The 12525-nt window shown below is 48.2% G+C and overlaps 1 protein-coding gene across 52 annotated transcripts in view; it reads right to left on the bottom strand.

Annotated features, from left to right (window-relative positions):
* Nucleotides 1-1509: 1509 nt before the first annotated feature.
* Nucleotides 1510-12525, bottom strand: part of Agtpbp1 (ATP/GTP binding carboxypeptidase 1) — a 117831-nt gene continuing 106815 nt past the window's right edge. For 22 of the 52 annotated variants that reach the window (XR_015640660.1, XR_015640655.1, XR_015640662.1 and 19 more), the window contains 3 exon segments: nt 10814-10974; nt 2031-2184; nt 1510-1944 (listed from right to left, as the gene is read on the bottom strand). Coding sequence is in view for 42 of the 52 variants with exons in the window: in NM_001443875.1 (NP_001430804.1) it covers nt 1936-1944; nt 2031-2184; nt 10814-10974 (324 nt within the window). In the remaining 10 variants the exon portion in view is untranslated. 52 annotated transcript variants of the gene reach the window in all.

Below are 12525 nucleotides of genomic sequence, written 5' to 3'. Positions count from 1 at the left end.
TCTGTAGTAACACAGGCTTTCAGGCTCCATGCGGGATATGCAGGGAGCAGTGTGTGTGTGTGGAGAAGCCCTCTAGGTAGTCCTGCTGCATGCTGCCACTCAGGAGAGACTCATCAGACTGGACTAGAGGTAGCAAGTTCAAAGCTCCAGATGCAGGAGAATTTCTGGGCCTCACCCCCGTGGCCAGTTGAGGTGCTGTACACAGCAAGGATCTCAAATGTTTTTGAACTCCTAAGGCCCATGGGTTTTAAAACACATATAGGGCAATTTTTGATGCCCCCTATTGGGAAAGTTAGGATGCTGAATTAATTTTTAAGTATCTATGAAAGCAGTAACATTTTAACCATAGGGCTTTCTTTTAAGCTGGCAACTACTTGAGAAAAGGTAGCCTGGGTGTGTAACTGTTAGATGTGCTTTGTCAATATGTGGCAAGTGTTCATGGTGAGGAAATTCAGCAAAACTACACTTGCTTTTTATACACTGGTGTCTCGGTTTTTTTTATTTCTAGTTTGGTAAAAGGAACGTCACATGTGGTACGTTGTATGTTCTCTGAAAGTGCATGATAAGGAAACATGTAACATTTAAAGTAAAGAAGTACTTATTTACAACAATGAATAGGTGATTGAATACTGTGTTACTAAACCATCTCTGTCTTCCCAGAACTGCAAGTCTGGGAGAGCCTGAACGGCTCCTGTCACAGCCTACACCATTTGACTTTCTGAGACTTGGTAAGGCAGATGATCAGAGGAAAAACAACCTTCTTTGGAGACAGAGTCCACACAGCCCAAGCTGATTTTGACTCTGGACCCTCCTGCCTCTGCTTCCTCATTGCTAGCGTGTGCCACCATGCCTGACCAACACCTCTTTTTACAGTATTCAAAGTTTGTTTTAAAAATGGCTCCCGAGACACTAAAGAGAACCTGTATTATCTTAAATATGATTTAAGGGGGAAAAAAAGCATTGATTTGGAGAAAGGTATAAATCCAAAATCTACTTTAATAATTTGTTTCCCATTTTAAAAGGTTTAGAAGTGACTACTTTAGGAAGAAGCAGGGAGACACACAGCAGCTAAGCACAGAGTACTGGCTAATGTGTAGTCTTTGCAGGTTTTGTTTGTAACAGAAAAAAACACATCTTGTAAAGCAAACACCTCGCCCCTGAGTTTGCTCTCTTTAGTGATGACAGTTACCTTTGGCAGTGTCACTACAGGAAACAGCTGGAATGGACTGGGGTCAGCTTGGGCTCCTGCTAGGACCAGGAGCACAGTTAGCTGGTGAGGTGCGAGTCAGCCAAGCATGCAGTGCAGTGGTCACTGCTCACGTCCTGACTACAGTGAGGGTCCCAGTGTGCACAGCAGAGAAAGGGGCAGCTTGAGGGGCTGCAGGCACCCCACACCATCCCGATCCGAAGACCGGGAATAGGCTTTTTATCGCGCTCAGATTTGGGGTGTTCAGAAGTTCTACACACTAAAACCCGAGCTGGTTAAAAAGACGACAAGATAATCTGATACAGAGTCTGATACAGTTTTATTTAACTTGATAAATGTAGAATGGGATGGATTCGAGGCAAATTTTGGGTTAGTTCAGCCACCATACACAGTTCACATGCTTCTGAAGAGCAGTTAGCTTGAGTATCTCCCCACCTCCACACAAACACATTCGGAGAAATCCATGTAGAGAACGATTTTCACTCCATATAATTTAGATTTTTACTCGGACACACTGAGTTTGTCTGCTTGATGCAGGTGCCACAGGAGATAAAATTCATGCAATGATACTTCTATCATCTGATAATTCAATGTTATATAAAGTACATTGAATATCTAAAATAAAACAAATGCCAATAATATCAATTAATAATATATTTATTGTCTTGAAACCAAACAGGCCCAAGGTCCTTTTCGTCTTGAGTCAGCTGTCTGAATGCTTGTCCCTCTCATACTTCCTGTGCAACGAAAACCAAGACATTTCATTTCTTCTTGGCAATTAACAAAGGTGGAAGAAAGTTCAAATAGGGTGTGTTCTTGATACCTCAGAGTCGGAAAGGGCTTCGTCTTGGGCAGAAGGCTCATAATCGCCTGTATTCTCCGCTAATTCAACCTCTAACTCGTCATTGCTTTCTGCACTGTAATCAACTTCTTCAAGGAACCGAGGTTCATCTTCATCCAAAACGTAAGTAGTGGGGCTGCAGCCAAAGCAGAGAACACACAAGGCTTCATGAGCAAGGCTGACACACACCTCACACACCAAACTTGACCTCAGCAACACAGAACAATTTGGGTACACATGGCTCCGTGAGACACGGGCTCAGAGGCACCCTCACACGCACCAACCTAGGAATACAGCAGTTTGTGCTAACTGGAACTTTTGTCCAAGCAGACAAGGTGAGAGGCTCTAACAGTTGAAAGCTGCCCACTTCAGCAGCAGGGGCTGAAAGGTGGCCGTTAGTGATTCTGCAAGTGTGCAACAGCACCATTAGCAGAAGGGAAATGGACGCTCTCATGGTTATTTGGATAATGGGTAATCTCAAGGATTTCATCAGCACACACACTTAGAGGATTTATTTTAAAGTTCTATTTTAATCCCTGTAAAGTAAGCAACAATAATGCCAATAGGCTGTGAGAGAAGCTGTGCGCCCAACTGCCTCCTGGAGGAATGGGCGAAAACCATTTAAATCTGGAGTGATTGCTGCTGTGTGATGATCACAGCCACACCCCCCAGTGTCCCCAGACCCAGAGTGAAAATGAAGCCTGGTGAGTGGCCCACAGCCACCTAGTGGGACTGTTTCCCACTACAATAACGGATGAGCGTTTGTGTAAGACTCCAGTGCGGCAAGCACTCCTTCCCGCAGTGTGTGAGGTGAGAGAGCTCCTCCACTGCTGCTCTCCATGGGTGGGAACTGACAGTCACACTTAGCAGACACCACAGGAGCAAGTCACACTCTCTGAAGCTGTGACCAAATTTCATCTGTGTGTTGGCCACTTCTAAAGAAGTGACTTCTCAGGGATGAAGCAACTGAGAGCTATAAAACCAGACGGAAGAGGAAAAGATCTGTTCCAATAAGGAGAAATGCAGGTCCCTCAGCTGCGAGATGAAAACCCACAGCTGAACACAACACACTGGGCAGAGAACAGAGGCTCCGAGGCTACAACTCTGAGAGGAGAAGCTAAGACTTGTCTAAAAAGCACTTTATTCCTCCAATGAGCTTTATCCTTGAGGGGAGAGGAGGGGCTGTGGGCCATTTCCAACACAATTGGTTTTCTCTTGGAAGCTCAGAGTGCACACCTCATTGTAGTCCAGATAAAGACACTGACTGTCTGGAAATGAACAAGACCTAGCAAACCGAACACTTAGAAGGACAAATCCCAAGTTTTACCTTGAAATTTAAATTTTTAGTTATTAATCTGATAGCTAGGTCTTAATGGGCAGAAAGATCATTAAAAAGGATTATCTGCTTTGGAAATGACTGCTACTTTTTTCTTTTGAAACATAATAACCTGTTCCCCCTCCACTTCAGTGTTCCGTGTGATTCTCCTGAGAGACTGAGACACAGTAGAGCAGAGGGGGAAGCAGACAGGCTGTCGGCAGAGCCTGCTTAGCCCTTAGGCTGTGAGGTCAGAGGTGTTGGATGTGCTCAGGAGGAGTAAAGCAGCGGCTGTGTAAGTCCACAGCCTACTGTCAGCAAAGACGCTGGAGCCAGCTGTGTGAAGGAGCCTTGGGTCAGAATAAGGATTTGTGTGTGAAGGCAGATTCCAAAGTTCCTCAACTGAAACTTTGGAAAAGGTCGAAGGCCAGCCTTCTTAAAGCTGTACCCCACTGGGAGACAACTAGAGGGGTGCTCAGGGAAGGCCTCAGATCAAAGGGCAAACCACAGAGAGGCAGAGAGAGACAGGCAGGGCTGCAGAGAGAGGGACAGGCAGGGCTGCAGAGAGGGACAGGCAGGGCTGCAGAGAGAGGGACAGGCAGGGCTGCAGAGAGAGGGACAGGCAGGGCTGCAGAGAGAGGGACAGGCAGGGCTGCAGAGAGAGGGACAGGCAGGGCCGCAGAGAGGGACAGGCAAGGCTGCAGAGAGGGACAGGCAGGGCTGCAGAGAGAGGGACAGGCAGGGTTGCAGAGAGGGACAGGCAGGGCTGCAGAGAGGGACAGGCAGGGCTGCAGAGAGAGGGACAGGCAGGGCTGCAGAGAGAGGGACAGGCAGGGCTGCAGAGAGAGGGACAGGCAGGGCTGCAGAGAGGGACAGGCAGGGCTGCAGAGAGAGGGACAGGCAGGGTTGCAGAGAGGGACAGGCAGGGCTGCAGAGAGGGACAGGCAGGGCTGCAGAGAGAGGGACAGGCAGGGCTGCAGAGAGAGGGACAGGCAGGGCTGCAGAGAGAGGGACAGGCAGGGCTGCAGAGAGGGACAGGCAGGGCTGCAGAGAGAGGGACAGGCAGGGCTGCAGAGAGAGGGACAGGCAGGGCTGCAGAGAGAGGGACAGGCAGGGCTGCAGAGGGGGACAGGCAGGGCTGCAGAGAGGGACAGGCAGGGCTGCAGAGAGAGGGACAGGCAGGGTTGCAGAGAGAGGGACAGGCAGGGCTGCAGAGAGAGGGACAGGCAGGGCTGCAGAGAGAGGGACAGGCAGGGCTGCAGCAGGAGCTGTCTCAGTCCCAGCAGGTTGTGGGTCACACCTCAAACAAGCCTGGTTTATTCACCAGAAACTGCTCACAGTGTCGCACCTGTTCTGCTAAGAGAATGGAGAGTAGGAAAAGGGGCCACAGCTCTCAGGCTACACCCACAGCCCTCGGTGGTTCTGCAGAACCCTCTGCTAGGCTCACATTGGGGCAGGGCCACTAGTGCTAGCAGCGGAACATCATCAGGACTGAGTGTGCCAGGGAAGGTGTGCAGAAGTGAGAAAGCAGAGAGCAGAGATGTCTATGAACAAAGTTTAGGGAAATGGAGAGAGGGAGGGAGGGCATGTAATTCTCCATTCTGCACAGAGCAGCCCTTGCAGCATGAATCGCACTGCCATGTCACTCAATGGAGAAGAGACTTCTGACTCTTCCGTCTGCTTCTCTTCTCCCTGTCGCTGCCCAGTAGTGAGCACACGCTCCCGTGCCCCAGCTGCATGCATGCTCGTCCAGACGCTCTGGTCCCTGCTCTCCATCTGCGTGCGCACGCTCGCCCATTTTAATGTGCACTCTTATCTCTTCCAAATGCAGATGCATAGCCCGGCTTTCCAAGACCCTCATGTACACACAGACTCGCCAGAGACATCCATGGCCACCTCACATGTGCCACAAATACTGCATGTTGACAACTTGTGGTTCCCCCACTCAATCTGCTCTTCTGCACTCTCAAATCCACTCATTCAGAAAGTCACCCAACTCAAAATTCTCCAGAAAAAAGGCAGCCATAGTCTCGAGATGATGTCAAACCCACATGTTCCATGACAAGCCTTGACCAAACGTATTTTCTCTGCACAAGGTGCACTTCTCTCTTTTTCCTCCCTGTGGTTCATGCCACTTTCAAAAGGACAGCGTGGCCTCGTCCTCAGGTCTCCCAAGTGCCTTGGCCATGTTTCCGCTCTGCGGCTTCCTCTGTACCCTGCACAGACGTCCCACCTGACTCCATGTCTGCTTTCTCAATACCGAAGATCAAGACCTGTGACCTCCTATCTAAGTACCTCCTGTGGCCCCAGAAAGGCCTGGCAACACTTCTCAGCTACCTCAGTAAATGTATGCCAAGCTCCTAATGAATGTAATAATGTGATGCCAGCATCCCACCTACAGTAGCCCTCCCCTCTCAGACACCAACAGGCACCTTACCGAAACACGAAACACAGTGATGCCCTCTTTCTTTTTTTTTTTTTTTTTGGTTCTTTTTTTCGGAGCTGGGGACTGAACCCAGGGCCTTGCGCTTCCTAGGCAAGCGCTCTACCACTGAGCTAAATCTCCAGCCCCAATGCCCTCTTTCTAAGAGACTTCTAAGTGCTAGGATCTATCTGGACAAGCAAGTTTATGTTAACGGGGCAATTACTGGTGGCTACTTTTGCTCCCCATCCCACTTGCTCCCTCCTGCTTGGGACTTGGAGCCTAGCTGTAGGCTGCTTCCATTCTCAACAGTCATGAGGAGAGATCCCCACTACACTGCCTGTCTCTTGTCATGTTGCAGGGAGCATGAGACAATGGCAGCAAACTGCAGCTGTTAAGTGACCCAGAGCCAGTCCTCACAGGACAGGGCCAGATTGGCCTCAACACAGAGCCACGACTCTGGTGTCACTTGTGCACTCAGAGGACATAAGCTGCAATGGAGACTGTGCGGTTTAGAGACCTGCAGTCAGAACCACCAGACCATGACACTGGGCAGTTCTGAGCTACAACTGTACAATATGACCCAGCTCCGATTATTCAGAGAATCCCTCCGCTTCCGTGATAATCAAAGGTAACAGGGACTCAAATGGGCAGACAAACAGGGCAGCCCAAAGCCCTGCATCGTGGGCTGAGGAGAGGTACACATAGCAGAGCTCACAGAGAAAGGATACAAAGCAAACTCAGCAAGGGAAAGTGAGGGGCAAAGTCCAGTGGGAGGCAGGGCAAGGCAGGCGCTGCCTGAGGCAGGGTGTCATCAGAGCGCCAGCAATTTCAAAGGACTGCAGCGAAAAGCTGGAGTTCAGAGCTGCCACATTTCCTGAAAAAAGGGAGTTGCAGAGAGGTGACCTCAGCATTCAGCGTGTTCCCAGATGCATTTGACAAACTGTTAAGTGACACAGTGCAAGAAGCTAAAAAGCCACACACAGCACCCTACACAAAGAGACGAGGAAGCCACAGAAATGCTTTCCTAGTTCATGGTGCCAAGGAGAGGAAGGGGATCCTGAGGCGTTCACGGTGACCCCTGGGGGACTGATACTCAGAAAGTCTGGAGGTGTACACCAGGAGTCAGCAAAAAAATTCCATACATTTTGTTAATGTTACCTTAAGCCAGCTCATAGCCCCACGCAGGCTGGAGCACCTACTCCTTGAACAAGGACAACAGACCCCCTGATCTTTACACCTGACACTGGCTGGCCATTTCATAAACACTGTCAGGCATGCCAAGAAACACAGCTAGAGGAAAGCACAGGAGAAACAGCCTAGTGTGTTAGCACACGGGACTCTAACATAACTGTGATACCACCACAGGTAAGATGGAGAATCTCAGCACCTGTTTTCTATCTAAAAAAAAGAGAAATTCACATTTGACTAAAACCATACAATGGACACTAGAGCTCAAGGGTAGGTCTAAATCTCATACAGGTTGGCGCTGAGGGAGGACTGGAGCAGAGATAAGTAGACAGTTTCAGGCTTCAAGAGAGAGAAAGAAGGACCAGAAACAAAGATTAAGCATCCTGTGAGCTAACCCTGCACAAGGGCAGAGCACACAAAAGAAGCGATGCACAAAAAAACTAATGGCTGTACACTTTCCAAACTCAATGAAAGACTCAAAATGCAGACTTACAAGGGCTGGAAACCTTACATGGGAAAAACAAGAAATACCAACCCTCAAACTCACAGCAAAACTGCTAAAATCCTCAAATAAGAGAACTCAACAGCACGTGCGCGCATGCACACACACACATAAACACACACACACACACACACACACACACACACACACACATATACATGACCTTCACACAGGCAAAGACTAACCCTGGCTGCCCATGACCAACAAAATGAGCAAATGTGGTAACTAAAATAATCTGATTACAGCAGACATACACAGCACACACACACACACACACACACACACACACACACACACACACACACAGAGGCACACACACAGGCATACACACAAGCACAGGCACAGACACACAGACAGACATACGAATACCCACAGGCACCAACAGACAGACAGACAGACAGACAGACAGACAGACACACACACACACACACACACACACACACACCAAATAGTAGGTCACCCAGTTTAACAAAGCACTCCATGATCCTAACGTGGGGCTCAGAAGCAGACAGCCCAGCCAGGTACACACTGTAATGCAGCACTCAGAGGGGGAAGCAGGGGACTGCCATGAATTTGAGTCCAGTCTGCTAGAGAAAGAAGCCATCTCTCTATAGAGAGCAAAGAGCAGGGGTTGGGGTGGGGACCAATGACGAGTTTAAAAGTAAGTCTTAATGAGTAATGGATGACTACAAGCATAAGTGGCTTGAAGTATGAACAGTTCAATTAAAATATGTCACAATCGTATAAAAAGTGGGAAGGCCATAAAATGAGTGTGCCCTAAGGTCTCAGCACTCATAGTCTATGAGGAAGCAGACATTGCAATTAGTGTTATATGCTAACAAACCACGAGCCCATTATGCTCTGAAAAACCTCTAGGGTACCAATGTAGTAACAACAAAAGAAAACAGAACAAGTGTATGCAGAGACAAAAGTGGAATAAAAAGATCATCTCCGAGATGTGGAGGTGACAAACATGAAGTAGCACCCAGCACCAGGTGTGAGACACAAAAGCTGAAACTCCCCAATGTGGTCACCAGCTCACGAAATGGACAGAACACACACACTGCTGTAAGAAAACAACAGACCAGGTTTTATGAACCGCACAGTTATGTCTGCAAACAGACCTGCATCCTAAGTAGAACCCCAAAGAGCTGAGACTCAGGACCAGCCAGAGTGTCTGTGCTGCAGATGGAGGCCTGTGCAAAGGAGAGGGGACACTGCCTCCAGTAGGAGCCGTAACCGGGCATTTCATGGCCACTGAGAGGGCACAACTCAAAAGTACGACACTCCTGCAACACAACCTCAAAATGGAGCACCGAGCGCTGCAGGCCGAGCACCGCGTGCTCCGGGCTGAGCCGTTAATCATCAGCTGCATTACAAACAACTCCATGCACTGAGGTCTGGGCTGGACATCCCTTCAAAGTGTCAGCAATCGTCACACTTCAAAACACAGTGACCACCTCCTCTTCCTCAAAGCCATGGTTCTCAGTGTAGAAAACTCCTTCCTTTAATACTTTTGTCCTGTGCTTTTTTTTCCCCCAGCACCAAGATCCACTGGACCCAAATTAGTATATTTATCATGGTAGTTGTAACTAAAGTCCAATTAAACTTTACATGTCCAACACACGCATATTTAGAAAACAAGTAAGTTAGAAGTTTGATGAGAAAGAGGACACAGGCATAGCTGTGAAGCAATCCCGATGAGAAACTTAGTAACTAACAGAGAAAACTGCATTTGCAACGGGAGACTTAGCAATCATCCTGACAGGTGACCTCGGGAAGGCTCTGAAGCAGAGAGCTCCATCCGCAGCACGCCCAATATCACTCCTGCCTACCACGTGTGATCTAAGTTCACTCAGAGACTGAGGCAAACTCAGACTGAGGACCTGTGAACCTCAGAGCCATCAGGATGTGAAAGTCATGGGAAAGGAATCAGAAGTTTGGGCAAAACTGAGACAGAGAAGAATGGTGGCCTGGGTCAAGAACTGTGATTATTTAAAGTTTAAAGTCAATAAACATTGGAAGAGAAAGGTGAAAATCGACAGCCAAATCACCCCATCCCAACTGCAGCCTGCTGGGTACTTTTACAGACACAGCAGTGAGAATCAGGTATGCCCGGCCTGTGCTTGGGTCACAGCCTCTCAAAGTCTGAGGTAGTCTGAGCCCCATGATGGCAAAGGAAGCAAATGCTCACAAAAGGAAAGAGGACAAGGGCAGCCTTAAAGGGCGACTGTGATACGGCAGTGCTCAGCAGTGCAATTCTTCTGAACAGATACTTTCCTTCCATGGGAGAGCCTGGGCCTGTCGGAGGGAAGGCTAGTGGCCACCATGGGTAGATCACTAATAACCAAGGCTGGCCCTCTGCACTGTCTGAGCCAAGCTTCCTCCTCCTGCCGACTGCTACATGAGTTCAAGTCTGTGTCCAACCCTCACCAAGCTGACCACCCTCCACTCTGACCAGCACTGTGCATGTGTAGAGGTCGGGAGAGCTCAGGAGCACAGCTGTGGGAGCTGCACACAGGCCCTTCAGGCCTGCGTGACAACTGCTTTCCCCACTGCCCCACTCCCCAACTCCCACCCCAAGAGCATCACCTCGACCTCCACTGTGGTTTGCCTGCCAGTGAGCACCACACCCACACAGAGCCTAGTTCTGTCTCACAGCGCTGGAACCTGCCGTGACAAATCACATCACAGCACACTGACAAATTAACACAACGACAAACTGATACCAACACCACAAGTCATCAAGGGCCTAGACAACAAAACTGCTCTTGTTCCTTCCATACATATATTCCACAAGACAGAACGCTGTCTGACAGTACGACTAGGAATTTTAACACTGCACTGTTTAAACTTAGAAATGGTTCAAATGTCATGTACAATTAATTTTAAAAGAAAATACTATTTAAGATACATTGAAGGAATAAATTGCCAAACATGCTTGATTCAGCTGTTTCCAATATATAATCAGGTTACTGAAAAGCCATCTGATATATGTCTACTGCAACAAAATAAAATCCCTTTTGAAATAAACATGATTCCAAGTCGTCTTAATTTAGGTATTATCCCCACTGCTAGGTTGTTGTTTTGTTGTTGTTGTTAAAAGTGAATTATTACAGTTACTAAAAGTAAGGTTCAGAGCGGAAGGTCCTCTCCCTGCAATGCTGTTTGAACGTCCAGCATTCCAATCAGAACCCAGAGTCAGACCTGTAACCTGGGCATGCTAACTGTAAGCGCACCCTTCACTGTCAGGAGCACTGTACTCCATGACGATCGAGTGACAGCTTACTAGCAGGAAGCACCTAGGGAAAAAGAAAGAAAGAAGAGTGTCCTACCTAGTTACTTTACAGCTTGATTCAATTAAGTCATTTTCAAAGTCAAGCAGGTTGGAGGGTAGATTGTACTCCAATGGAGAAGTCAGTCTTTTCAAACGCAATAAACCAACACAAAATTTTGCTCCCATTTCTTCCAGTTCTCGAGTCCCAATCTGTAAACCCTAGAAATAAAGGAAACACAGACTCTCAGAGCCTTCGCTGTCCTCAGATGCAGCTTATTGCAGTCATGGCCGAGACAAGGACAAGAACATCTACACGTGTGAAACGCAGCTACGGAAGTGGGTGCTGGTGACCTGAGCCACTCTGAAGGACGGTCACTCATTGCAGTTCTTAGAGACAGGGCCTTGCCATGTCCCCTAACCAGCCTTTTACACACACACACGCGCACACACACACACACACACACTCTACGAGCTACAATACCTAAAGCCTAGAAGTTATGACTTCTGAAGACTCCCTACTCTGTGATAAAATACCCACTCCCACTCAGCAGGATGCAGGTCACCTTTTGCTGACAATCTGAGGGGATACGATCAGTGAGCACTGAATTTTCTGACTGAATTCCTCTTGCTCATGTGTGAAGCTGCACCCAACAGCCTTGAGTCAGGACTGCATTCTGAACACTGCCTCGGACCCTCATGCACAGTATCCTCCTGTGCGCCACGTTGCATGAGCATGTTTACAGATCACATGTCCCCTTTAACTGCTTCTCACATACGCATCATAAGCTGATCAGACATTAAATGTCACCATAAAACCACAAGTATTGGTTGTGAACTACATGGGTTATCATTTATTCTCCAGATACAAAGATGAACCTCCCTCTTAAACAACTCAAGGCCTTACTCTGCCAGAGCCGCAGGAGTCGAGGGCTCTGCAGCAGAGCCTAGTAAGGCTGGGCTCCACGATGACGCCTGAGGACCCAGCCTGAGGCTGGGCTCCACGATGACGCCTGAGGACCCAGCCTGAGGCTGGGCTCCACGATGACGCCTGAAGACCCAGCCTGAGGGATTCCACTGCTTCTGGAAACCAGACACAGCTAGCATGGCAGGCACTCTACCCATAAACCACCTATCTTCCCATCAAACATTTAAAAACCCTAGCTTAGGGAGAAACATTTCTCTCTGTAGAGTTTTAAATCAATGAGAATTTTACTAACTAAATCACATAAAAAAAGAAATGGATATTTACATGGTGCCCATTTTCTCTTTAAAAGTTTGTGTATTTATACATTACAAACAAACATGTCTGCTGGGATGGCTCGGTGAATACGGGCACTTGCCACCACACCTGATCACCTGGGTTCAATTCCTGGGACCCACTTGCTGGGAGAAGAAAACGGATACTCACATACTGTCCCTCTGGCCTCCAAGTGTCTGTCTCTCCCTCTCCCTCCCCCTCTCCCCCAACTCCCCCCAACACACACACTCACACACAGAGAGACATACAGACAGAGAAAGACATACAGACACACAATCTCAAAAATTGGTTTTATGTATCAAAACGTTTTAGTTTTTTAAATTTGCCTCTTTCAATGGCCAAATGCTACATCTGTGTGTGCTTCAGTGAGATCTTGTCAAGGGAATACAGTGGATAGTAACAGAGCAGTGGTTCTCAGCCTGTGGGCTACCACCCCTCTCGAGGTCAAATGACCCTTCCACAGGGGTGACCTAAGACCATCAGAAAAGATACATTACAATTCATAACAGTAG

The sequence above is a fragment of the Rattus norvegicus genome, chromosome 17, assembly GCF_021556685.1.
Source record: "Rattus norvegicus strain SHRSP/BbbUtx chromosome 17, alternate assembly SHRSP_T2T, whole genome shotgun sequence".
Classification (NCBI taxonomy): domain Eukaryota; kingdom Metazoa; phylum Chordata; class Mammalia; order Rodentia; family Muridae; genus Rattus; species Rattus norvegicus.
Note: the sequence above shows the minus strand (reverse complement) of the source record. Positions and strands in the feature narration are given on the sequence as shown.